General features: G+C 39.7%; 3 protein-coding genes across 3 annotated transcripts; 2 read left to right on the forward strand and 1 right to left on the reverse strand.

Moving 5' to 3' along the window:
• The first annotated feature begins 2,130 nt into the window (after positions 1-2,130).
• LOC135584964 (thioredoxin-like 4, chloroplastic) lies at positions 2,131-5,426 on the forward strand. The gene is made up of 3 exons (XM_065184322.1): positions 2,131-2,745; positions 4,189-4,242; positions 4,938-5,426. The coding sequence occupies exons 1-3, from the start codon at positions 2,281-2,283 to the stop codon at positions 5,046-5,048; spliced, it is 630 nt and encodes a 209-aa protein (XP_065040394.1). The 5' UTR covers positions 2,131-2,280; the 3' UTR covers positions 5,049-5,426.
• Positions 5,427-6,638: 1,212 nt separating this feature from the next.
• On the reverse strand, positions 6,639-11,029 carry LOC135674457 (beta-1,3-galactosyltransferase 7-like). The gene is made up of 11 exons (XM_065184324.1): positions 10,814-11,029; positions 10,643-10,739; positions 10,506-10,564; positions 10,189-10,391; positions 8,827-8,890; positions 8,077-8,149; positions 7,851-7,971; positions 7,676-7,763; positions 7,450-7,575; positions 7,262-7,371; positions 6,639-7,174 (listed from the first exon to the last, which is right to left on the reverse strand). Exons 1-11 carry the CDS (start codon positions 10,924-10,926, stop codon positions 7,026-7,028), a joined length of 1,203 nt encoding a protein of 400 aa, XP_065040396.1. The 5' UTR covers positions 10,927-11,029; the 3' UTR covers positions 6,639-7,025.
• A 1,293-nt stretch (positions 11,030-12,322) lies between these two features.
• On the forward strand, positions 12,323-26,155 carry LOC135586644 (GDT1-like protein 5). The gene is made up of 12 exons (XM_065184326.1): positions 12,323-12,481; positions 12,587-12,655; positions 19,638-19,697; positions 19,789-19,836; positions 23,946-24,034; positions 24,139-24,175; positions 24,252-24,299; positions 25,220-25,288; positions 25,387-25,431; positions 25,511-25,572; positions 25,665-25,737; positions 25,809-26,155. The coding sequence occupies exons 1-12, from the start codon at positions 12,461-12,463 to the stop codon at positions 25,881-25,883; spliced, it is 696 nt and encodes a 231-aa protein (XP_065040398.1). The 5' UTR covers positions 12,323-12,460; the 3' UTR covers positions 25,884-26,155.
• Positions 26,156-26,296: the final 141 nt, after the last annotated feature.

Below are 26,296 nucleotides of genomic sequence, written 5' to 3' on the forward strand. Positions count from 1 at the left end.
ATCACTTTGTTCTCGATGATACAGTACACGTATGGGTGGGTTCTTAGAACAGTTGGAAAAGGTAGGGGTGAAGCTTGGCTGCAATTTTACAGGTACGGGTTGCTGTCGAATCTGCGAGGAAGAGGCTGTAAGCATAAAATCTTATCCAATTATAAAAGAGCCACAAAATCTAACAGAGGCATCATGAAGGAATAGAATCATATAAAGCAATGGAATAGACTGCCACAGAGCTCGGAAGTCAAAAACAGGAAGCTAAATGATAGATGAAGATTCCATTAATGTTGTGTACTGGTTTTGGATGACAAAAGGCATTTGCATCTACAGACTTCAAACCTTCCTGTCATACTTATCCTAAAGTTTGGATCGGTGACTATATCATAGAACTTTGATTATAGTTTGGGTAAAGCTTATTAAACCAAGATTGATTGGTGAGACAAGGAATATTTTTTCTCACCTCAGGTTCGACACGTGGAAGTCAAGTCATCGATCCGACCACGTCATTGTGAACAAAAATTATTATCTGAATATTTTCTGTTTTAATCCATATTTTCCTAAGATAATTAATCTTCTTTGTAAAACTTAAAATGAATATTTGTTTGAAGATAATTTTCAGTAAGTTAGAAATCCTAAGTAGTATTGAGTATGAATATAGATTAAAAGGATTAGCTTCAAATAAAAATCCATCAAGCGATATATATTTGACATTTAACATGCCTTTACGTAGTGTTCATCTTCACCCACACACACCACACGACAAGCTCGACTGCAACTATACAAATAGGTAGAAGAAACGAAGGTTAATACATGCACTCGGCAGCAGCAATCACACGAATCTCAAAGACGGCTCAGGAAGAATCGTACTCGTAGATCTTCATGCGGAGGTGCTCGTTAGCGTAAGCGATCAACCTTCCCATCTCCTCCTCCTCGATCACGCCATTGCGGTTCACGTCCGCTTCCTTCATCGCCGCCCGCGCCTTCCACCACGCAAACCACGTGTGCAGGCTTTGCAGCGCCCGCTGCAGCTCCTCCCTGCTGATCCGCCCGTCCCGGTCCGCGTCGAACTGCCTCAGCCACGCCCTGAACTCCCCCGCCGTCATCTCCCTCTGCGGCAGCAGGTGGCTTCGCATGAACGCCATAACACCTCTCTCTCTCTCTCTCTCTCTCTCTCTCGCTCTCTTTCCACAGTACTTGAGGGACAGCTAAGTTTTCTTTCTGATGGATATTTAGGGTTCCTGGTTTGGTGTGGTGGATATATCATGGTGATGCATTGGAAACCAAGTTAGGCATGGAGAATCGATGCTCTCTCGATTCGCCATGAGTTATCTCTTGATGTTGACGAAGTGGAAAAGTTTGATTTCCAGGCAATTGGTGTTGGGTTGGCCACGTTCTTCTCGAGAGGGATTCTCTGACAAGATGTAGGAAACAACACATCACCGAGCTGTCCATTCCCATACGTACTGTACAATCTCAGTCGAGGGAAGAAGCTTTTGTGCTCGTAGGTTCATGTAAGTCATCTTTAGATACAGTAATCGGATCCGATTGGCTGTAACCAAACCCGACCCGACGTGAGTTGGTCTATACCCGAACTCCGTCTTTGATCGAACCGAGTCGATCGCTCGACCGCTGGTACGAGTTAACGGTCGTGATGCGAGTTTGGAAGATTCCGATTCAAACTATGGTTGGATAGGATCCTTGTTACGGTCTATCAGGGGAGGAATGCAGGAAGGGGATACGTGGAATTGACCTAATCCGATGTGTCTGGGCCATCTGGGGTCCACTTTGCTTCTGCTCAGGTGACTGAGTCGGGTAGGAGTTTACGAGTGCCCGAAAAGGTCACGTGGTATGGACACCTATAGACACGTGACCTACCCTCTATTAGAGCCACTTGTGGATCCAATTTAAGGTCCGATTACATGAAATGGACCGGTCTAAGGACCCGATCCGTAACCAAATTGAACACGGCATTCACTGAATTCGGTGGACTTAAACCCCAAATTCCTAAAGATCGAATTTGATCCGATCCGAACAACACATGGATTGACTTTTACGATCGATCGATTGGTTGAAATATTTCTCATTTAATTTTATATTCGTTTGTTACATATAAAACGCAACCGTCGATGAACTTAAAACCATAACCACAACATTGCTGGCAGATAATGTTCCTCTTCGTCGGGTTTCTTCCGTCGGAAGCCCCTCCGATCGCTTGAAGAAGACGAGCATTTAGTCCCCCGGAGCTCCTACGAAGCATTGATTTGTGCTGCCACTACCACCACCGAGATGAACTCTTGTTCTCCCTTTCCCAATCCAGTCTATAATGCCGCCATAGCTCAACCACGAGATCCTACACCTTCTTGTCCAACCCCCAGCTTCTTGTTGAATCCGAGAAGCCCACCCCATGTCGGATTTTGTTGTACGCACAGGATGCTCTCGCTGAAGAAGAGGAGAAGCTCGAGCTTCCTGTTCGATGCCGTGGCGGATGGTCGATCAGGAGAGGTGGTCGGCACTGGCGGTGTTGCGGACGATGACGACGACGATCTATGTCCGGTTGATTGCGTCAGGGAGTTCAAGACCGAGGAGGAGTTCGCGAGGATCCTGGACAAGGCCAAGGCCGCCGGGTCGCTCGTGGTTGTGGATTTCTACCGCGCCTCGTGCGGAAGCTGCAAGTACATCGAGCAGGGCTTCGCGAAGTTGTGCAAGGGTTCCGGCGATCAGCAAGCGGAAGTGGTCTTCCTGAAGCATAATGTAAGCCCTCTTCTCCTTTCTCGCCCTTTTAGGCAAGTGTGCTTACCGATCTCTCTTGTTTATGGTCTGCCTCTTCAAGGTGGCATGGTTAGTGTTTTTGCTGCAGTCGCCATTTAGTTCTAAGAATTTTTTATGGGTAGGGCAAGTTGTTGTAGGGTCAAGATGGCAAATTTCTCCTTCGGTCAATTAATACTAGGCGAAATCCATGGGTCAATTGCAAGTTATATAATGTGTTTTAATTGGTATTAATGGTGCATAATGTTTTTATCTTATTAATAAGATGAGATAGTACTACCCAATTTTCCCCTGAAAAGAAAATATAATATTATAATGTTGAAATATGAGAGTAAAACATGCTCAAGTTTTACTAATTTACTTCCATATCAGTAATTCAGCCTTAACCCTTTATATTCCTTAAATCATAAAACATGTTACTTAGTTCTCGATATAAGGATAAAGGTTTTTAATTTGTCAGTTCCTAACAACAAATGTAAAACAATGTGAAAATGTAGATTCTCAAGGAAATGATAATGTGGCTTCATGTAGGATTTTTTCTGAATTCTCGAGAATTGTGGGAATTTCTTAGGAGCAGAAACATCCCTCAATAACCGACTCTATCCTCAGCATAATGAAGTATTAATCCTTTTAACCAAGGTTTCTATGGCTTATTTTGTATGGTTCCTTATGGTGAGCGTAATGGTATGTGGAAGAACAGATGGAGCAACCGAACAGGATCTCACTTTGACTCTATATCTCAAGCATGACAGTACTTCTGAGAGCAACACCTAAGTTATAGCTTTCTTATAATTTCTAGTTGACATACTGAAAGATGGATCAATTTAATAGCGAGAATGGCCAACATGGCACTATGTTTCTACTAGATTCAGTGATGAACAATGAGACAAAATGTTAAATGAATGGAACAGATATTTTCTACCAGGCTGCCTCAGATTCCAACATTTGTACCACTCATCTTTAGGCAGTTTAAACAGCTCGATACGTTGCTGCCACTGAGTTTCACAGCACGAACCCAATCAATCCATACGGATGGAACTACTGAAAATATACCACAGATGTCTTGTTCCATTGAGTAACTGACTTCAGTCGCAACTCACCTTCTTTAGCATCACTTTTGGAGCTACTAGTATGGTTTTTTTCCTTTAAAGTGGTAACAAAAGAATTCTTTTTCTTGTTAAAAAATAAATAAAAAATGATATAGATCAAACTCTCTAATTCAAGCATTTTTTTATTAGATGATCATTACACTTCATAGCAGTAACACTGGTACTTCATTTAACATTCTTATTGTATTTGTGAATGGCCTTCCGTCATCTTAAAAAATTAGTTTTTTGTTATTTCTTGTGTTGCAAAGTAGGGTTTTTTTTTGTATGCTCTTTTACTCTGACTTATGAAAGGTAATTTTTCTTCTATCTCAAACTCTAGGTTATTGATGAATATGACGAACAGTCTGAGGTTGCAGAACGGCTACGGATAAAGGTGCATTTACTGGATTTCTCACTTCTAAAATTAGACTCTTGGATGTTAGAAAGATTGTATGTACAATCAACTGAGAATGTTATGAAGTGCTATACTATCAAATCACAGTATTCCCTGTGGACATTACCATGCTGCAGAACATGCTTTGCAGTTTGCAGAACATGGATTTCTCACTTCTTAAATTAGACTCATGACATTAGAAAGATTGTACATACAATCAACTGAAAATGCTATGAATTGCTATCCTATCAAATCACAGTATTCCCTGTGGACATTACCATGCTGCAGAACGTGCTTTGCAGAAGGTGGATTTCTCACTTCTTAAATTAGACTCATGACATTAGAAAGATTGTACATGCAATCAACTGAAAATGCTATGAAGAGCTATACTATCAAATCACAGTATTCCCTGAAAACATTACCATGCTGCAGAACATGCTTTGTGCCGCCCTACTTTGCTGTATTTGACACACTTTTCCTCCACACGGCACATTGGTTCTTCTTCGTTGCTTCACCTTTGAATTCCAGTACATTTGTTCTCACCTTTATGTCTGATATCATCTGGCGTTGAAAGACAACTTGAGTTCTAAAACAGGGTTGTTCTAATCATGATTGCAAGTTTCAAGTAGATAATATTACAAAGCAGCTTCAAGTACATTATTCAATTGCCAAACTGACGGATGGAATTCATGCAGTCAGTTCCACTGTTCCAATTCTACAAGAATGGGGTCCTGTTGGAAGCGTTTCCAACCAGAGACAAGGAAAGAATAATAGCTGCCATTCTTAAATATACTTCCAGTTCCTAAGTGTTGGTGATGTTGCTTCACAGGCTGCAGGTTTGCATTGTTGCACTCATTCTCTTATGACCTGCTGTTCGTATATCGAGTAGCCTCTGTTATCATATGCTTGTACATCTGTGCCATGGCTGCTTCATCTTATTCTTTAGACTACCTACTAGTTTTGTATGGAAAGCCTGATTCAATGTAGATAATCTGTTGGCTTCCAACACTACATCAGACATTCTAAATTGTCGATTGCTAGTCTAATCACCGATACTCTTGTAATATGAGCCTGTGTGTAAAATGAGGGTAACATTCTTGATTCGTTTGGATAGAGGATCACATAATGGAAATAAATGTACTTAAAATATAGTCGAATATTGTGGATGGTGACTTGTTGCTCCAGCTGTTGACTTTTTGTCTCTGTAGATGCTTTTTATTATGTGAACATGTAATTAGACTCCTTGGTTAGTCCACTTGGTTGTTGAGACTTGCATGTATCTTGAATGTTCTTCTCTTTGTTTTGCTTTGCATTTGGGTTTGATATTTGTTAAGCTTTTGATATTTATCACCCAATTCAATCCTTAAGATGGTAGCAAAACAAGTCATTGAGTTCCACTTATGTATTTATCTTTTTTTTAGTGTTTAATTAAATATATTCATTTAAATGTCTTTTGTGTATATATATATGTATATATGTATGTATATGCATATATGTATATGTATGTATTTTGGTGATATGGTTGGACCGATGAATACTTGGAGGAGAAGGAAAAAGATGGAGTGGTGGAGGAAGGAGAGGAAGAAAGACGAAAGGAAGGAGGAAGAAGACCGAGCAAATGGAGAAGAAAGAAGACAGAAGAAAGAGAAGAGTATATATATATATATATATATATATATATATATATATATATATATATATATATATATATATATATATATATATATATATATATATATATATATATAGGGTCTTCTTTATTTTTATATTAAGATAAATAAATAAATAAAATAAAATACCTGCTCATAATGATCAATTATAGAACAAGAATTCATCTCCTAAAATTGATAACATATTTTTATTTTATAAATAACTTATTTTGACTAATCAAATGTTTAATTCCACCGTCAGATTGGTCAAATAAACGTCATCCACCCAAATTCAGATGAAAATGATCGTGGTTTAGATCAATGACAATTAGTATAAAATTATATCAAATCTCATGAATAAAACGAAGGATTATGTTAGATCAATGATAATTAGCTTAAGATTATATAAAATCTTATGAACATAGATCTTACATTACATAATGATTTGTTATTGTTCTACGTATTCCATGTCCAATCCAACACTGGCAGTTCTGATCACCCATCACTGTTGTATGCTGCAACCTTGATATGATAACCAAGTGCAGAAGCAGCAAGATGACAAGATGACACCTGAGTTCTGACTGCGTTGCTGGGGAAATTAGATACAAAATAAAAGAACAATAAAAGCAATCTCAGCGTCAATAGCTAAAATTGCGACATCCCCACATCATATCATTTGGAAATATAGCTGCGCGAACCAATATATATGGTGGCTCTATCTTTCATAAAAGCAAAGAAAATAGTGCATCTGGAAAGTCCAGCAGAGTAATGCTGAGTAAACATCACAGGCATGTTAATCAAATTACAAAATCTTTTTCAGTATAGAAAAAGGGGTATTGATCATAACTACACATCTCACAGCTTATACACATTGGCAGCCTACAAACAACAATTGCTTTCCTCTCTTAACTAGATGTTAATCAACAATGTGTACCTGGAATCATCGACAGGAAGAGGATATATGAACATCTAATTTGACCTGGCGACGATGGGTTCCCGTGCTAGAAAAAGGGATCGCCTTCATCATATGCTTCTTCTTTGTTTTCGGTCTATAATCTTTAACTTCAAAATTAGTACTGTTCGTCCGATGATTTTTGTCCTTGGGCACAAAGATTGCATGTATAACCTCCCCAGTTAAAATAAGGTACTCCACACAGTACCATCTCCTTCACCACACCTTTCATGGACATCCTTGATCTTCTCCACAGATTTGCAGATCCCGCTGCAGCTCCAGTCAAATGATGCAATGCATACATTTCCTGCCTGGGCCTTCCACTCGCAGTCTGGAGAGAAGCCAGAAAGAGTTACCGGAGACAATTTTTTTTTACAAATGAACACCCCAAATTGGATACACCTAGTAGAGAACAAACCTGGAGGTGTCCCACAACACATGTTCCTCTCGTCAATGTGTTCTACTTCCAGCCCAATAAACCATGAACCTAGTGATACATCTTCATTAGCATATTTGTGCAGTATTGCCCTGCCATTAATGATTTAAATAATCAGTGTCATCCACCATTTGAATCAAATAACAGATACGAGAGTTATCATATCTTACTGGTTTATTGAGATGTACATAGCCAGGTCTTTTGAAATAGCATAAATCTGTCCAGTAGCATGACGGAAATACTTATTCCCATCTTCTCCAAACTTCCAGTATTCAGGTTCATGGTACTTGACATTCCTGAAGCACAGATGAAACAATGTCAACACATGAACTTAAAGCATAGTTTTGTTAAAGCATCAAGGGGACCATACTCCTAAAAATATAAAAAAGACATTACTTGCTTGAAAGCACTGGCCCGGACTTCATACATCCTATATAGGTCCGTGGCTTTGATCTGTGTCGAGCAAGAGTTGTGGCTAGCATTCCTGTATTAATTGTGCATTTGCAAGAATTGATTAGCATGATAGCAACATAATACATAATATAAAGTCTCAATTAGGCACAATACACACCTAGATTCACATGAACATCATCATCCACCTTGACATAAAAATCAGCATCCCATATGGCAACAGCAGTGGAAAAGAACATCTTTGTTTTTGCAGAAAGTTCATGGTAACCTTCCACATGATCCTATGAGAAACAACATATCATTTCGAGGCAGAAGACAACCATAAGTTGAGAGAATCCTGACAATTAAAGGATGAGGTTCAACAATGTCTAGCGGTTCCAACATACCAGCCTGAGAAAGTCATTATGCAGCGATTCCTCGGAATCAATAGCCTTATCAAGTATACTTTTAGATGTAGCACTGTGCAGAAACAGTAGGATTCAGCCATTATAACAAGCTTACAATCTTGATCTATAATTTAAACTTAATCGGCCTTGAGAATGAAAGATGCTGCTACTGTAACGAAGAGATCAATAGCCAGAGAAAACATTTACAAGTTACAACAAAATTACAGAATAATGCAGAAAAGTTGCAACAGAAAAAAAATACAAGATAATACCAAAAGGAAATTACATGCATACAGATTTGAACCAACACGACAGAAGAAAAACTATGTTAAGTTCTTCGAACTCGTGATGGCAAGATGAAATTGGTTTGTGGTTCATCACTGTGTACAGCTATCATATTTAGATATCTATTAATCACTATGAAAAAGTAAACGATTTACCCTTGTTACGCACAAATATCCGAGTCCAAACATATTAGGACAATTAACAAAAGATGAAGCAAAATAGGATCAATAATTAACATAATATCTAAATATTATAAAGTTCACATTAGTTAGATCCAGAAGGGGAAAAGTGAATCTTCATAAGCTTCACATTAGCAAAATAGAAGATGATGCTCTTAAAAAAAATAGATAAACAAATGCAACAATGGATTATAATGAAGTTCTGCATTCATCAAAGGTTTACATGAGTAATAGTCATTATGGAAAACAAAACCATGTTTTCCATAAAAGAGGTAGTAATATTTACCTATGCCCAATCATGAACCGGATGACAATTCCCTTTTCATGTTCTAGCTGTCGGAGCTTGTCACCTGATAAAAAAGCTCACAACTTGCTTAGTGTAGGCTATCTAAGAAGGACTTTGTACAGAAAGAGAAAGAAAATGGCATAAAATTTGACAACTAAATTGATGATCTGGATATTCTACTTTAGCTATTTCTCAAGTAATTCCATGAATATTTTGTCATTCCTTCAGCTACATCTGGATCTATCTTTTATTTCATGCCCCTCATTTTGCTAAAGCTGCAACCGGTAGGCTTCAGTTTTGATTCAGATGGATACAAAGTTCTCATGCTTAGTTCCAAGTAAACCAGATAAATGTTGCTATGTGCCTGTTAGATAATACACAAAGCTTTGAACAAGCAATATAAACCTAAGATAGAAAGTAAACAAGGTATACAAATCAACCATCTTCAACATAGAGTTCAATATCAGAAGTAAATGGCCAGATGCATTTTCCCAATTTTCAAGATTAAGTTAGATGGTTTTTTTTTTCCTGTTTGCTGATAGTATTGAATTGTTTGCATAAAGAACTAACACACTTAAAACTAGAGCTATGGAGACAAGGCTTATAAAAAAAAGAGGGAGTTGCTCAATTGAAAAAATAAAAATAAAACGACAATATGTGGTGACATGCCATTCTCTAATCACACCATTTAATGCCTGAGGTATGATATTTAAGATTTGAACTTTGATGTTTTGGGTTGCTACTATATTATTAACATTTTGTTTACTAGGTAGGCCAAATGTAGTTTGTACCGAGCAAGCCCCTTTTACTAGACCAAGTCTTTATCTATTTTGGATGATTGCATTAATACCTTTGGTCAAAACTCAAACTGTTCTTGCATTTTGCACTTTGTTTGGGTTAATATTAAGAAAAAAAACATATATTTGTATCTCCATTTTATTTTTATTTTTGCTGTGTAACTTTTCTAGATTTAATAACATAAGAATGTTGTTTGAGGTTCTTCCAGTGACCACACTGGATAAAGTGAGACTCAATGAAGCAAATATTGTATGCTACTTTTGCAATTATGACACCAAAAAAGTCAGTAAGGTTGAATGGAATACTACAATTATATATAATCAGGAGGTCCAAAATAAGAATAGTCAAAAACTGCTTTGCACCATATAATATGAAAAATGCTATGCACAATTCATGTTTTTTCCTTTTCTTGTTAAGAACAACCAACCACTACTGCAAGTATTACTTCCAAATCAACATTACAACTACCCATAGGACCAATAATTAATAAACAGAATGAAATGGTCCACAAAGTGGAATCAACATAGTTCTTCAGATCAGAAAGCTTAGTCAATTAAATGCTACCTTGGGGCATCCAAGTCTCTCTGACGGAATCCCTCCTCTTCCTGCTGCTGAAAGCGGTGTTGATCCCTATCACAACAAATGCCTTCTTTCTCTGCTGACTTGACACAGCAATCGTCGGCGAGCCATTGGCGCCGTTCAGCTCCAGCGCGCTCCGCTGCGACGCCAGCTCCATCTGCAGCGTCGAGATCGTCTTATCCAGAGATCTGAAATTTCAGACACACAATTGGCATCCTCCTATCAATCTCAGTTCACAAAAATCCAACAAATTCAACAAAAAGAAACCATAAATTCGAAGCTTTTGAGATTCGAGTACGCACTGTATGACCTCATGCGTCCTTGTCACCTCCCCCATTACGTCCTCATCCTGCTCCGCTCTCTGCAATCGAACGAAAAAGAATCATCATTTGGAACATGCGCAGAAGAACTCAAATCCGCGGTCGGAATTGATACGGACCCTTTTGGTTGCGCAATCTTCCGCGACGATCTGGAGCTCCTGCTCCTGCCGGCCGGTGGAGACGATCTTGCCGGTGGCATCCGGGCCCTCCCAGGACCTGCCACCGCGAGGAGATCGTGATCGACGTGAGCGAGGGTTAGCGCGAGATTCAAGGAGGGATTAGGGACCGACCTGTTGGTGAAGAGAATCCCGAGGGCGAAGCTGCAGGCGCAAAGGATCGCCGTCCATCTCGCGGACGACCTCCGCTCGCCGCCGCTGCTGGCGTTGCCGCTCCTCACCCTCATTTGCTTCCGCTTCTATCGTTCCCACGCTTGGGTTGGCGAACGAAGAGAGATGAGGAGACAGGAAAAGAGGTGGCGAAGGAAGGAGAGAGTTCGGGGTACCTCAAGTCAACTTACCGCAACCGCTACTGGGATCTATTGTATGAAACCTCAGGAGAGCGGAGCTTCGGACAACGGGCCGCCAACTCAACGCGTCAACACGTAGCATCTAGACGGTGACGGGAACCAAAGACTCCGGAATACATCATGGTCAACTTACCGCGTCAACACGTTGCATCGAGGGGATGATTCCTGGACACAGGGCGGTCAACGTACCGCATCAACTCTTGGCGCCTGTTTCGTGGAAACATCCGGCGGAAACTTCCCCACCGTCTTCCTGCCTTCTGATTGAAGAAGCCAGTGGGCCCCCACTTATATCCACCAGTAGCAAGGCTAGGCTGGTGCCGTTGTTTTATACCCGGATTAGCCTTTTGAGTTGTTGGGCCTCACTGGAAGGCCCAGAAAAGCAATTTATCTCAATAGATAAAGCCCATATCGCCGGATTAAGCCCAAAGCTTCTACCCATTTCATGGAGTTCTAATTTGAACTACAACAAATAATGTTGCTTGTAACGTGCAAACACCATTTCTTGGTATCTAAATTGCAATTATTTTGAGGTTGACTTTGTAGTGAGTTTAAGATCTCAATAATACGAGACCATTAATATTATAATTCAAGTCATGTGGTTAAGTACGGCACCTGTATGGTCACCAACAAAAGCGTGGACTTGGCGGTTCCATTTGTCCCACCCCGCGACGAGTCGACTCGGCCGAGTTGGCCGATCACTTCACCTCATTAGGCTCCAGTCCAATGCCGCCTCCACATCCGTCTTCTAAGGTGACGTGGCATTTGGATTCGTATTATTTTTATTTTTGGGAACTTATGAATTAGTGTTTTCCATTTATAAGAATGTTTTGTAAATTAAAGCAAATAAATTTAAATTTTCAAAAATATTTACACAAATTGAATTATTTTGCAATGCTTTTGGATATTATTATGTGTAAAGATTCCTAAAAGTTGCAATGCCGTGCTTCCGCTACCCGTCTGTGGGTCCCTCAATCGGCTACCTAACATTCTATGGATTTGTGGGCCCCAATCTAATCTCCAATTGCGAGTCAGGCGGGGCTTTGTTTCTGGGTAGGTTTGATGGGCACGAAAATAATTATCGAAAAAGGCAGTACAGTCGGCACTGTTCCTTAATCTTCTTCTACCCACACCTTTTGTACCCGGCAGTTGTTCATTCGCCTGGTCTGATCAGATCGCATGGGACCCACAAGGTACGTCGGAGAGGGTAAGACAAAAAAATTTGTTCTTTCTTTCGACGTTTGGGGCTTGACTGCGGCAGGCGAAGCGATCCTAACACCGAGTCGATTCCCCAACTCGGTCAAGTTGTGTGGCCGCTTCTCTCCATTTATACATGGCTTAACGAAGCGTTTGCTGTAATCGATCGTATCGGGCTCCGCCGTAGGGATATTGGAGGAGTGGGAGGAGGAGGAAGATGGGGTTGTCTCTGATCGAGGTGCGCTTCTCCTGGCAAACCCAAATCTCCATCTCGACGTGAGAAGAGTTGGGTACCGATGGTTGGTTGTCTTGTTGATCTCTCCATGTTTCCTTGTGTGATCAGGGGTTCACCAAGTCGCTGGCGATGACCGTGCTATCCGAGATCGGAGACAAGACCTTCTTCGCTGCAGCGGTGAATCTCGTTGCCTTTCTTTCATTTTCTACTTTCTGCTTTTCTTCGGTCTTACTTTATGCAGGTATGAGATCTTAGATCTGTAGTTCTCTGGTTTTAGAGTGTAGTTATCATCATATTGTGGGTTGGGTTGCTTCTTGAAGGCAAAAATATTCAGATGGGGTTGGAACTAGATGTTCTCTGCTGTTAGATTAACTGGTGTTGCGTGCGTCATTAATGCGATGGGATCGGACTGGAGTGAACTCGATGTCATTATTCGAGCTGCTCTTCGGTCTATCAGCTTTAAGTGCGTGCGTTCTGGAATCACAATTCTCAAGATGGGGTTAGCTTTGTTGAGCAAGTAGTCAGTGAGTTTCATTTCTTCAATTATCTTGTGAAGAACCTGAAGGAATCAGGAGGTCAACTCTCTTTAAGGCAATTATAAATGAATTAAGTAGCGAATTTGTGGCATGAGTTAATCATATGGGAAACAAGCTCTTTGCATTGCATCTATGGTTATTGTCCACCTTTGTTTCTATAACTTCTTATTTCTATTTCTACTATTTTATTTCTTTGTTTTATTTATTAATTTTGCATCAGATATTATGGTTGCTTGTTAGGACTCTAGCTTGGAGAGTCCTAATTGAGAAAGATATTCATGTAAAAATGTTAGGACTCTAGCTAGGAGAGTCCTAATTGTGAGGGACATTCATGTAGGAGGTTTTTTCTTAGAGAAGAATTAGGAGTTGTAAGGGAATAGGAGTCTTGAGTAGGAGTTCTATTAGGAGTTGGTTAGAAGTAAGAGTCTTAAGTAGGAGTCCTATTAGGAGTTAGGGTTTAGAAGCCCTATAAATAGCCATGTATTCCTTCTCTTTTCTTAAGCAATAGATGAATCTTTTCTACAGCCTTTGAGCGGCAACTTGGAGGGAGGAACCCCTATAGAGTTCCAAGGAGGCTGATCCCCTAAAGAGATCAACCCCAAATTTAGAATCTGCAAGGGTTCTAACACCTGGTATTAGAGCAGCGTTCTTGGCGTCTCGCTGCCCTTCCACAGCCATCCATCAACCCTCTACAACCATCCAAAGCAATTCCCACAATTGCTTAAAAGATCGTCACCGAATTTCGTCATCATCTCCACCACCACGGATCATCCTTTGATCTCCCCGTGAATTGCAACAGGTTCTGGTTTCTTACCTTACTTCTGCTGCAATTTAGTTATCCTTATTCGAAAATCCAAAAAAAAAAAAAAAATCGTTCCTATATTGCTGCATAAACTTTTCGTCACAAAGTTTTCATCTCTACGACGAAAGATACATTGCAGAATTCCAGCCGCATAGCACCATCTGTTTGATCTTGCTACTGTGCTCTTTCTATCCAAATTTCTACGAAATTTTTATGACATCTTTGACACTTCTTAACAGTGGATTTCCTTTTGGTTTCATCAAAAAATTGTTAATATAAACTGCTGATCTTTTATGTCCAATCTGCTACACTTGAATTGCAGAATTCAAGCCGCATAGCACCATCTGTTTGATCTTGCTACTGTGCTTTTTCTATCCAAATTTCTACGAAATTTTCATGACATCTTTGACACTTCCTAACAGTATATTTCTCTTTGGTTTCATCGAAAAATTCTCAATATAAACTACTGATCTTTTTTGTCCAATCTGCTGCACTTGAAAATCTATGCTGCAGAAAATTTCAGCTGCATATCGTTGCCTTAACCCATCTATTTGCAATATTTTTTGAATGAAATTTCTTATACACTTCATAGATCATCTTGGCTTCCATCTAAGATTGATCTATTAAGAAATTCATCTCTATAAATGATTTTATGTTGCTGCATATTTTCATCGTAACCCGCTGAAATTTTTCGACGATAATTCTGCAATTGCAACTTGCACCAATTTCCTTGCTGTTATACTGCCGAAATTTTCTTGATTAAATTATATATCCTTGCTGTCATATAAATTGTGATTTTTCTATCAATTCCCTCCTCAATTCTCTCAAGTTTTTGGTGGAAATTACGTCGAGAAACCGTTGTTTCTTCGACGACAATTCTACTCTTACAAGACAGCACATACTTGCTGCAACTTCCACGGATTTCTGTCAAACCTTTGCTACCATCTACCACAGATCCAAAACTTTCATCCACAGCCCTAAAACTCTACTAAACCACACCCTCAAACTGCACCCAAAACAGCCACAAAACAAGCCTAAACCGCAGCCTACATCCACCAATCCACCAACCCTTTCGATCATCACTTCTCTCAACCTATACATGCCTTTAACCTGACAACAAAAGAGAGATCTTAACATCATAGATTTGGAGGCATATACTATGGCATCTAAGGAGGCAATCGATGCAAAATTCGAAGCCTTGGAGGCGCAAATGGAGGATAAGATTCGGACGCTCTTTACCGAACTCAGATTGGGCCGACTACTAAGCCCGAAGAAATCACATCAAGGAGAGAGCTTTGCCCAATCACACCAAGCCCAAAGATATGACTTCCAAGAGATGGGAAGCTCTATGACCAACCCCAACTATCCATGCATGAGAGTGGACTTCCCTAGATGGGAAGAAGGAGACCCGATTGGTTGGATCTCGCGCGCGGAGCGATATTTTCGGTACCACAAAACCGCGGATGTATCTATGGTGAAAATTGCAGCTATACATCTTGAAGGGGATGCTATACAGTGGTTTGACTGGTTTGAACATACTTATGGAATCCTTTCATGGCGACAATTCAAAGAAGGACTGCTGATTCGCTTCAGACCAACCGATTACGAGAATATTGACGAACAACTAGCAAAGATCCAACAAACCTCCACCGTTCAGGAGTACCAAACCAGGTTTGAAAGGTTATCTAATCAAACTCATGATTGGTCTCAAAAACAGCTATTGTGGACCTTCATTGAGGGCTTGAAGCCAGAGATCCGAGGAGAAGTTAAAGCGCGACAACCGTATACGCTTATGGCAGCCATCTCTTTCGCACGACATCAAGAGGAGCAATTGAACCATGAAGCTCGGAGGGCTAGGGTCTCTCCTCAACCAGTAATATTGAAGCCCTTAGCCCCCCCTACTGTCGACCAAGTCCCTACACTAAAGAGGTTAACAAGAGAAGAGCTTCGGGAGCGATATGCAAAGGGGTTATGTTGGCATTGTGACGAGCCGTGGAGCCGTAAGCATCGCTGTAGTAAAGGGGGACTTCTTATGATTGAACCGATAGAAGAAGAGGTCATTGAACATCCAAAAGAGAGCCTTGAACATGAAGAAGAAGATGCAGAAGAAGAGCCACAACCGACCGAAGTTACGGTACATACACTAGCTAGCTACTCAAACCCGCAAACGATGAAAATTGGAGGCCTTCTCAAACAACAACCAATCACTGTTCTCATCGACACGGGCAGTACTACTAACTTCCTAAATAGTAAGCTTGCTGTTCGGATATCATTACCTATCGAGAATCGCTGCAGGTTTGATGTTAAGGTCACCGACGGACGGATTTTGAATTGTGATCATAGGCGCTTGCAGGAGAAACTATTGCTACAGGACCAAGAGATAATTGCAGATTTCTTCCTTCTCCCTCTTAACAATCATGAGGCCATGCTCAGAATTAAATGGTTGACAACATTAGGTGATATTTCTTGGAATTTTATGAAACTAATTATGAAATTTTACAATAAGGAGAAACAGGTGACATTGCACGGGAAACGTGGGGGCGACATAACAACGATTTGCACACAACAAATGGAGAATGTTTTGCATAAAGCATGCAGCGGCTTTTTGGTACAACTTGAGCAGCAAACTAAGGGAGAGCCAACAGAATTTGAAGATCCAAATCTACTTCCTTTGCTTACTGAATTTTTAAATATATTTGACGAACCGCGCAACCTACCTCTTACCTGTCGGCATGATCATTGTATAATGATTCTTCCAGGCAAATCTTCAGCAAATGCTCAGCCATATCAGTATCCACATCTCCAAAAGGATGAAATAGAAAGGATTATAAAAGAGATGCTCGAAACAGGAGTTATTCGGCCAAGTTGCAACCTCTACTCTTCGCCGGTGCTACTTGTACGCAAGAAGGACGGAACAAGGCGAATATGTGTTGATTACCGAGCTCTCAATGGCATAATCATCAAGGACAAATACTTTATTCCAATAGTAGATGAATTGCTAGATGAAAGGGAGCACAAATCTTTACAAAGCTGGACCTTTGATCCGGGTATCATCAAATACGAGCATGCGAAGAAGACATACGGAAAACCACCTTTTGAACACACAACAACCATGAATTTTTGCTTTCTTCAACAAAAGGTGGAATATCTTGGGCATATCATATCAGAGGAAGGTGTGGCAGTGGACCCCTTCAAAATTGGAGTAATGTAAAACTGGCCGACCTTGAGAAACATAAAATTGCTACATGGCTTTCTGGGTTTAACAGGCTACTACCGCAAGTTCGTGAAAAACTATGGAAAGATCAGTGCACCACTTACTTCCTTACTAGAAAAAGATGTCTTCCAATGGTTGGACAGAGCCTCCGCTGCCTTCGACAAACTTAAGGCAGCCATGACGACGACGCCGGTGCTAACACTACCAGATTTCAACCGACCCTTCATTATTGAGGCCGACACATCTGGAGTCAGAATTGGAGCCATTCTCATGCAAGATGGTCGACAACTCGCATACACTAGCAAGGCATTATCTCCCTCCGATCAAAATATGTCAACATATGATAAGGAGATGCTCGCCATTGTGCGCGCAGCAACGAGGTGGAGATTGTACTTGATCAAGCGATACTTTCAAATCAAGACCGACCATAAAAGCCTAAAATATCTCTTGGAGCATAAGATATCTTCCCCCGAGCAGCAAAAATGGGTAACAAAACTTCTTAGATTTGATTTTGAAATAACTTACAAAAAGGGGAAAGAGAATGTTCTTGCAGATGCGCTTTCGCAGCTACCCGAGCAAGTTGAAGTTTCGACCGTTTCACTTCCGACCAGCGACTTCCTTGAGGATATTAAGATGGAATGGCAGGAAGATTCAGATACTAGTAAGATTATAAAAAAATTGGAGGAAGCACCAAGCCCCATGGCTCATTACAATTGGGACTCAAAAGAATTACACTATAAGGGTACTAAATTGAAAAGGAGTACGACATATCACCCACAAACCAACAGCCAACCGGAAGTTTTAAACAGGTGCTTGGAGACAGCCCAAAGCCACCCACCAAATATGACTACACAAAGAGAACTCGAGACCCAGCCAAGTGCCATTATTGATCGACGGATCGTGACTCGATGACGACGACCCACTAATGAAGTGCTAATACAGTGGGCGAACCTACCAAAAGAAGATGCCACTTGGGAGAACTATGACGACTTGAAGATCAAATTTCCAGAATTCATGAATCATCAGCCTCGAGGAAAAGGCTGATTTGAAGAGGGCGGGTCTGTTAGGACTCTAGCTTGGAGAGTCCTAATTGAGAGAGACATTCATGTAAAAATGTTAGGACTCTAGCTAGGAGAGTCCTAATTGAGAGGGACATTCTGTTAGGACTCTAGCTAGAAGAGTCCTAATTGTGAGGGGCATTCATGTAGGAGGTTTTTTCTTAGAGAAGAATTAGGAGTTGTAAGGGAATAGGAGTCTTGAGTAGGAGTTCTATTAGGAGTTGGTTAGAAGTAAGAGTCTTAAGTAGGAGTCCTATTAGGAGTTAGGGTTTAGAAGCCCTATAAATAGCCATGTATTCCTTCTCTTTTCTTAAGCAATAGATGAATCTTTTCTACAGCCTTTGAGCAGCAACTTGGAGGGAGGAACCCCTATAGAGTTCCAAGGAGGCCGATCCCCTAAAGAGATCAACCCCAAGTTTAGAATCTGCAAGGGTTCTAACATTGCTCCATTTTGTTAGCTTGTAATCTTACATGATGTTTTTGTTGGGTCTAGATACTCTACTGGGTAGCGAATTCGTGGCATGTGTTAATCATATGTGAAACAAGATCCCTGCATTGCATCTATGATTATTGTCCATCTTTGTTCCTATTACTAATTATTTCTATTTCTACTTTACTTTATTTTATTTATTAATTTTGCATAACATATTATGGTTGCTCGATTTTATTAGCTTGTAATCCTACATGATGTTTTTGTGGGTCTAGATACTCTACTAGGTGAATTTCTGCCCATCAAATACTGATATATACTTAATTGTGTACATTACCATACATATGCATCACCAAGCATTTTGACTTCCTAACATTTTTATACTAATCCATTTTCATCTCGTCTTAATGAAAAGGGGAAAAAGTCCAGTATAAGAAAGTTTTAATCCTGCCATTTAGTTTCAGAATGGTTGCCTGTCATGTATGTTTGTTTTGCCCTTAAGTTGGACTCTGCTACAGTATGGAGATCAGCCACCACACCTCATAATATATTAGCATCTCATTTCAGCATAAACATACCAAAAGCACAATAGCCCAACATGTCATTGCAATTACAATATTCTGTCCAAATGAATATTGCATCAGGTCATGATAATTTATATTCATATTCCACGAAGTAGATAATTCTGTGAGATCTTGATGCTAGGACACATCCAAGATATTGGTATTTAGGTCTGAGGGTTTCTTTGGTAGTTAGTTCTACAAGTTTCCTAATGGAAAAGTTGAGTTATCTTGTGTACTGTAAACTTACTGAAAAATAAGTGAACATGTTAGTAACATGATTTCCAGGTTATAATCATGACGTGAAGGGAAGTAGACAATTGAACATCCATTTATTTTTCTTTTGTTTTATCTCTGTTGCCAATTCCTGCTTATGCTTTGTGTTTTAAATGTTGAATTTGAACAGGCTATCTATGTTGTTTGCTTTGCTGTTTTTTCAAAAATTATTGTGAATTATTGATTTATTCCAATTATCTTAAATTTGGAGAGGATGGATTCTGCTCTTCCATTTCTGGTCTAACATTAATTTAACTGGCACCTCATGTATTTTCCTTTTTAGATCTTGGCAATGCGTCATCCTCGGAAGCTTGTTTTAGCAGGTTGTTTAGCAGCCTTAATTGTGAGTATGGCATCTGTTTCTTATACCTTTATATTGCTTTGTTGATCTGTAATTTTGTTTGTTTTTACATGTATTCTGGATGATGTTGTAGGTCATGACCATTCTATCTGCCTCTCTTGGTTGGGTTGCACCTAATCTGGTAATCTGTCATGATTGATAAGAATCATTTTTGCACTTTAAACTCCTGCTTATTGACTTTCCTTCCATTTGGTTCTTTGTTTTGGCAGTTCTACTTAGCATTCATTATGGGATAATATGTATTATAACACTAGAGTGCTATGTTCTATTGAGATAAATTCTTGAAATTTGTTAGTCCTGAAGAAGATTCTTCTGTTTGTGTTTCTGCTATGATGCTCTCAAATAAGCATGTTCATACCTTAAGAAGAGATATCAGATCTAGTAGTCATCGTGGATAGCAATCACAACTTTTATTATCTATCTATACCATGAATTTAAAAGACCAGTCAGATCGATATAGTACCAGTCTGTATTTATTTTAATTATTATCTGTAGCATGAATTTAGAGACTAGTCAGATGGATATAGTACCAACAAGTATTAATTGGTCTAACAAGGATCAATGAGCGATATAGTACTAGGATTGTCAAGGGGGCGGGGATTGCTTCTCTTGTCCCAGTCCCCGTCTTTGTCTCATCCCCCATCGTCACCTCGTTCCCCATTTAGATAGGACAGGGCCAGAGTTGGGGCATGCCTATTGGGGGTGGGGAACCTATGGATTCTCTGTATTCTCATAATTAATCCATTCTATTTAAAAAAAATAAAACTATTATTAAAACTAATTACCTACCAAAATGTCACAGTGATGAGAAGAAGACCCACTTTAATTAGGGCTCAAGTGTGCATGATGGAGGGGGGTGTTGACCGTTGAATGTTTATATTGTTTCATCTTGTTCAATCAAACCAAATGGCTCGCATTTGACTCTTAATCAACTCAACTAAGGCTCAATTTAGCCAATGAAGTCATTGGGCGCCCAGGTAGCTCGCCTAGGTGCCCAGGCGAGGTGAGGCTCAAGTGCTTGTCTAATGGGCTGGGCGGGCATCTTCACTCAAGCGTGGTCCAGGCACTGGGCAAGCTGCGCGGACATTCAGTTCAACTCAAGCCAGTTTGAGCCTGAGTTGAACTAAATAATTGAATTTGATTCAATTGAACTAGTTAGACCTAGCGTCGATGGCTGAAGAGTTCGATTGAGACCTATCCATGCACAAGTCATAACGCAGAAATCCTTTCTCACTTTATTTCTGCACAACGACAGAGTTCCTCCCATCGGTGAGCGACAATAGCAGTGGCAGTGACAGCGGTGGCTTCTTCCTCTGGCAACAGCGGCAACGACTTCTTCCCCTCCCTCCGAGTGTATCTCTCTCTTTCTCCTCCACCCTCCTACCTCTGCCCCGTTCACCACAGCGCTCTGCATCCTCTCCCCTCTTATCTCTTCCCCTCCTTCCCCGTTCACCGCTCCTCTGCAGTGGCGATGGCTCCTTCCCCTCCCGGTATATATCTGTCTTTCTCCTCCTCCCTTCTACTTCTGCCCCGTTCACCACAGCCCTCCTACCTTCACTGCAACCTCTTCCCTCTTCCTTCTTCCCCTCCCTCTTCCCTGTTCATCGCTGCCTTCTGCCCCATTCACTGCTGCCATCTTCCCCATTCACCACAGCCATCCTACAGCCTCTTCCCTGTTCACCGCTGCCTTCTTCGCCATTCACCGCTGCCACTTCATTTCTGTTTGTCAATTTAAACTTAGAATAGCTGCCTGCTTTGCTGCTAGTCTTTGTTGTTTGTTTATGTTTGTGAGAACAGCAACTGCCTGCTGTAGTGAATCAGTAGTAAAATATCAATTATTATTGCTATTATTTGTAGTGATTAGTGCTACCTTTTAGTGTTTTGGATTGCCGTTGCAGCTTTAGATGGTGACAAGATTGAAGATGATGAATTGGAATTTAATGATCTTTGATGTAATCTTGTTTTATTTTGTAATTTTGTTATTGAATATGGACAATGTAGTTTGGTACTTTAAATGAATCGAAGTTTGATGTGTTATTTTTGTTTTAGTTTATTTTTATTAATCATGATATATAATTTTTAAATTATAATATTTGGAGTGCCATGCTTTCCTCGGGCGAGCGCTTAGTGCCTCAAGCATTTTGGGACTATGGTACCTTTTGATGCATAGCGCTTTTGACTACAGTGAATCCAGCTTGATTTGTATTAGGCAGACTAGGTGGGTGCCTAGCTCGCCTAGCATTTGGCCCACATATTGACGAGGTGGGGACGGGTATGGGGATGGGGTGGGGAGTACTCTATTTGTACCTGTCCCATAACCGGACAGATGATAGAAAATGCCCCTCATACCCTCCCCCATCCCTATTTATATCCCTCATCCCTGCCTCATTAGGTTGACACCTCTATATAGTTCTATCTGTATTTATTTAAATTATTATTTCACAATATACCAAGTGGTATAGGAGTATCTGCATATTAGTGTCATATTGTATCAACAACATTTAATATGGTATTGAACATATTTATATCCAGAACAATGATCTATGCTAACTTGGATATGTTAAACTGAATAAAATTTGCTTAATCTCAAAGCAACCAGTTCACCACCAGCTCACTCTTTTCTTCTTCCTTCCCTTTCTTTCTAATATTCCTCCCTTTTTATCATTTTTATGTTTACTATGTTAACTAGTTGTACATCTTCACCTTGCATTGGTTAATTTTTAATTGTTGAATTTAAACCATGGGATAAAAAGAGAACAGATGGAATTTTTGTAATGTAAAGAGACAGAGAAATTGAGAGATGTGAGAAGGAGATGGGGGTCTTGTGTGTGTGTGTGTGAGAGAGAGAGAGAGAGAGTGTGTGTGTGTGTGTTGATGAGGAATATTGACTAATTGATGAAAGGGATATGTGGTCTGGGAGAAATCAAACTGTTTTTTCCTTTCTCTATTTTTTTACTATAGAAGCCCAGAAATCCAGTCCAAAAATCTCATATTTGTTGTATTTATCATGTGGCTTGATTAACGTGACTGAAAATCCTTGTGTTGGTCTCAATTTTTTTTCTTGGCCACTTTTAAAGTACATCAAAACATCCATAAAACTTAAATCCCAGTAGCCACAAAATTTTGCAATCCATGTATATGAGAAACTAATGTTGTATGAGGCTAATGTTTTATTTTAAAAAAATAAAACTATTTTTTTATTAGTTGATATCTTAGCTAAATAAGGCAGCCCACTGTATGAGGCTCTTTTCAATTTGTTGCTTGGGAAGAATCAAGACTTGCATCCTTGCTGTTTTTATGACTTGAACCATGGTGACTTTGGTGGCAAAGGACTGTTTGAATGTCCTGAACCATAGTAACTTCAATAGAAAAGGAGCAACCTTATTGTGGCTAGTTGATATATCAACTATAATCCATGTATATGAGAAACTAATGTTTTAATTGAATGTCTCAGTTTTGGTCAAATTACACTATGAGTGCATCTGGTGATTATTATTCAAATGCTGCCAGAAACAGGTGCTTTTACTTGATATTTTGAAGGAACCTAGGAAATTGACGACTTGAAAATAAGTTCTCTGTATTATGAATAATCATTCACTTCCATTCATTACATGCTAATAATATCTAAGTTAAGGGTACTTGAGAATTCTGATGAGACTTCTGAGTGGGTGCTAACTAGGATGTTCTGTCTATTGGGTTTCTGAGACCAAATAAATTATTTTGGCACCGCATTCTGGGATATGAGTAACTGCAGTCATACAATCTGCAACAGATTAATTATCAGTTGGAACTGTAAGATTTATGTAATGACCAAAACTCATGCCATCTACTTTAGCAGAGGAGAAACCTGATATTCCATGTATGACTAATGGAAGCTCATTTTGAGTTTTGACCCAGGTTTACATATTTCCACTACACATAAACCTTGTCTTCTCTTGACTGAATGATAAAAATGTGATTGTAATGCTTGTCCATTTAAAAGAGCTACCCCAGCTAATCTGGGCTTTTGAATGAAGCACTTTATTTCAGCTGGAATCTTAATATTTTGCTTCCTTATTTTATGTCATTGGACTCATTACCTAAAGAAATACACTGGCTTTCTAGACTTTTCAGATTACAAAGTCCTGGTTTTATGTCTTATTAATTGTTTATACGTATTCTTTCAATTTAATCCTATCAACTTTTTTTTTGGCCATATGTTGTAATTTAGAAAGTGTTTAATTGAAACAGATTTCTCGTAAATGGTCACACCACGTAACAACTGTGTTGTTCTTTGGATTTGGGCTGTGGTCATTATGGGAAGGATTTAAAGAAGAAAGGTATGGTTATTTCTGCACCATTCTCGAGCATCTATATTTCTTGTTTGCTCATTCATTTCAAGACTTTACATAGTGTTTAAAACTAATTTCCATTATTCCTTTAGTGAGAGTGAAGAATTGGCAGAAGTCGAAGCTAAATTGGTTAGTTAACTTATCTAGAACTCTTTTAACTCATTTCATTAATGGAGTTTTTTCTAAGTTTCTCTAAACACCTCAGAATGCTGATTGGAAGGCTGAAACTGGAAGCAACAAAGTAAATACCAAGGTTATTATACTTGTGCCTATTGGTCTTTGTTGATTTTTTCACTCGTCACATGACATCTAATTTGCCAAACTATGTTTTCCTTGATTTCCTGTTGTGCTTTCTATGTGTGTGTGTGTGTGTGTGTGTGTGTGTGGAGAGAATAGCTAGTAAATAGCATGGATAAACATGTTCTAGTGAAGATGGTCAGGATCAATGTAATTGGGCATGCACATTTTGAGCAGGCTTTTCTCCTTGCATAACCAGGAAAAAGTGGGTCTATTGACTATAACATAGAATCTGCCATTCTTGAATTTGGCTGAACAAGAAACTAGATACCTTTTGACTGGGCTAGGCAGGTCAAGTCCCAATTGTACAACAGTGATGAAAAAGTCCTCACCTGCCACACAGTGACCAACCAGATCAGTTAGTCATATCCGGAACATGGAGGAAAGACACTGTTTTGAGGAGTATTTTGGACCTACAGTAGAAGTGTTTTTTTTTTATGACTTGGACAGGGTAGCGGTATCCTATATATGAGGAATTATGAGCCTATTGGCATCAGTTTTGCAATTTTCGTCAGAAATTTCAGCAATAGAGTCTTAAGTTCTAGTTTTTTTTAATCTTCCATGATCTAGAGAAGCACTAGTTAGGGGTTGTAATATGCATAACTATATGTGGATTTCTCGAGTCTTTTTTCTGACATATAACTTGCTAGCTCTCTTTTCTTGTACTTTCCTTAGATGTATGGTGAAAGTTCAAGGGAAAAGCAACTAACAAACTAGCTTTGGTACACGTGCTGCTAATGCATGTCTATTCATTGCCACCATGTCAACGTTAACTGCTTATATTTTATGGAGATTATTATGATCTGACCGATTCCTGTAATATTTAAGCTGTTATTTGATATAGGTCATGCTGTAATATTTTTTATCTATCGTTAGGGGAGTGATGATTTGAAGAAACAGCAGAGGCCATTTCTAACCCAATTCTTCTCGCCCATCTTCCTCAAGGTAATGGTGTTCAAGTTACAAGACCAAATAAATGAAAATAACTGGTGTTATTGTTTTGTTCTAGCAGGTCTAATCTGATATGCGACCATGTAATGCAGGCATTTTCCATCACGTTCTTTGGTGAGTGGGGTGACAAGAGCCAGGTAAACCATGGTTAAATGAGGTTAGTGTTTTCCTCCCTGGTTAGCTATGGTCACTAAGTTACAGCTATTTGTTTTCCAGATTGCTACAATTGGGTTGGCCTCCGATGAGAACCCGTTTGGTGTAGTTCTTGGGGGCATCATGTATGGCCTCTATCCTCTGTTTTCTTTTCGTGGTTCGATTTCATTTTTAGCCAAACTTAATCTGTTTTTGCTTCTTCATTATTTTGGTTTAGCGGACAAGCATTGTGCACCACAGCGGCAGTAATCGGAGGAAAGAGCCTGGCGTCGCAGATATCAGAAAAGATGGTAAGGAGCATCCTTAGATATTGTTACAGAAAACTCATTCGAGTTAACGCTGTCTATTGTTTTGATTACAGGTTGCACTCTCCAGTGGCATACTCTTCTTGGTATTTGGCCTCCAATCCTTCCTATCAGCAGCAGGAGAGTCATGAATCCCAAACTGTGGGATCATATGTTCTTCCTTCAGGAGAAAAGCTTGCTGTATTCTCCTTTGGGGGTTAAGACTCTCATGTGACCATTGATAGACCCTATTTTTGTCTCATTTGAAGAACATATATAACAGTTTTTTCTTACGACCTACCCGTCAGAGGGAAAACCCCATGAAAACACTGTTCACATTGGACTGGATATCAAACTCCAGAAGACACGCATGAATATTTGCATTGAACTTTTAAGATATTTGCAATTTGTTTGAAGTGCCAAATCAATGGGATCATTTGCCAAATCAATGGGATCATTTGACTTTTGACCATATATTTGCAATGAGAGAGAGAGAGAGAGAGAGGGCCTTCTCACAGCAACTTTTTTGGAGGCGCTATCTCCTGCATCGGTGGTCCGTCGACGA

This window comes from Musa acuminata, chromosome BXJ1-5, assembly GCF_036884655.1.
Source record: "Musa acuminata AAA Group cultivar baxijiao chromosome BXJ1-5, Cavendish_Baxijiao_AAA, whole genome shotgun sequence".
In the NCBI taxonomy this organism is placed as follows: domain Eukaryota; kingdom Viridiplantae; phylum Streptophyta; class Magnoliopsida; order Zingiberales; family Musaceae; genus Musa; species Musa acuminata.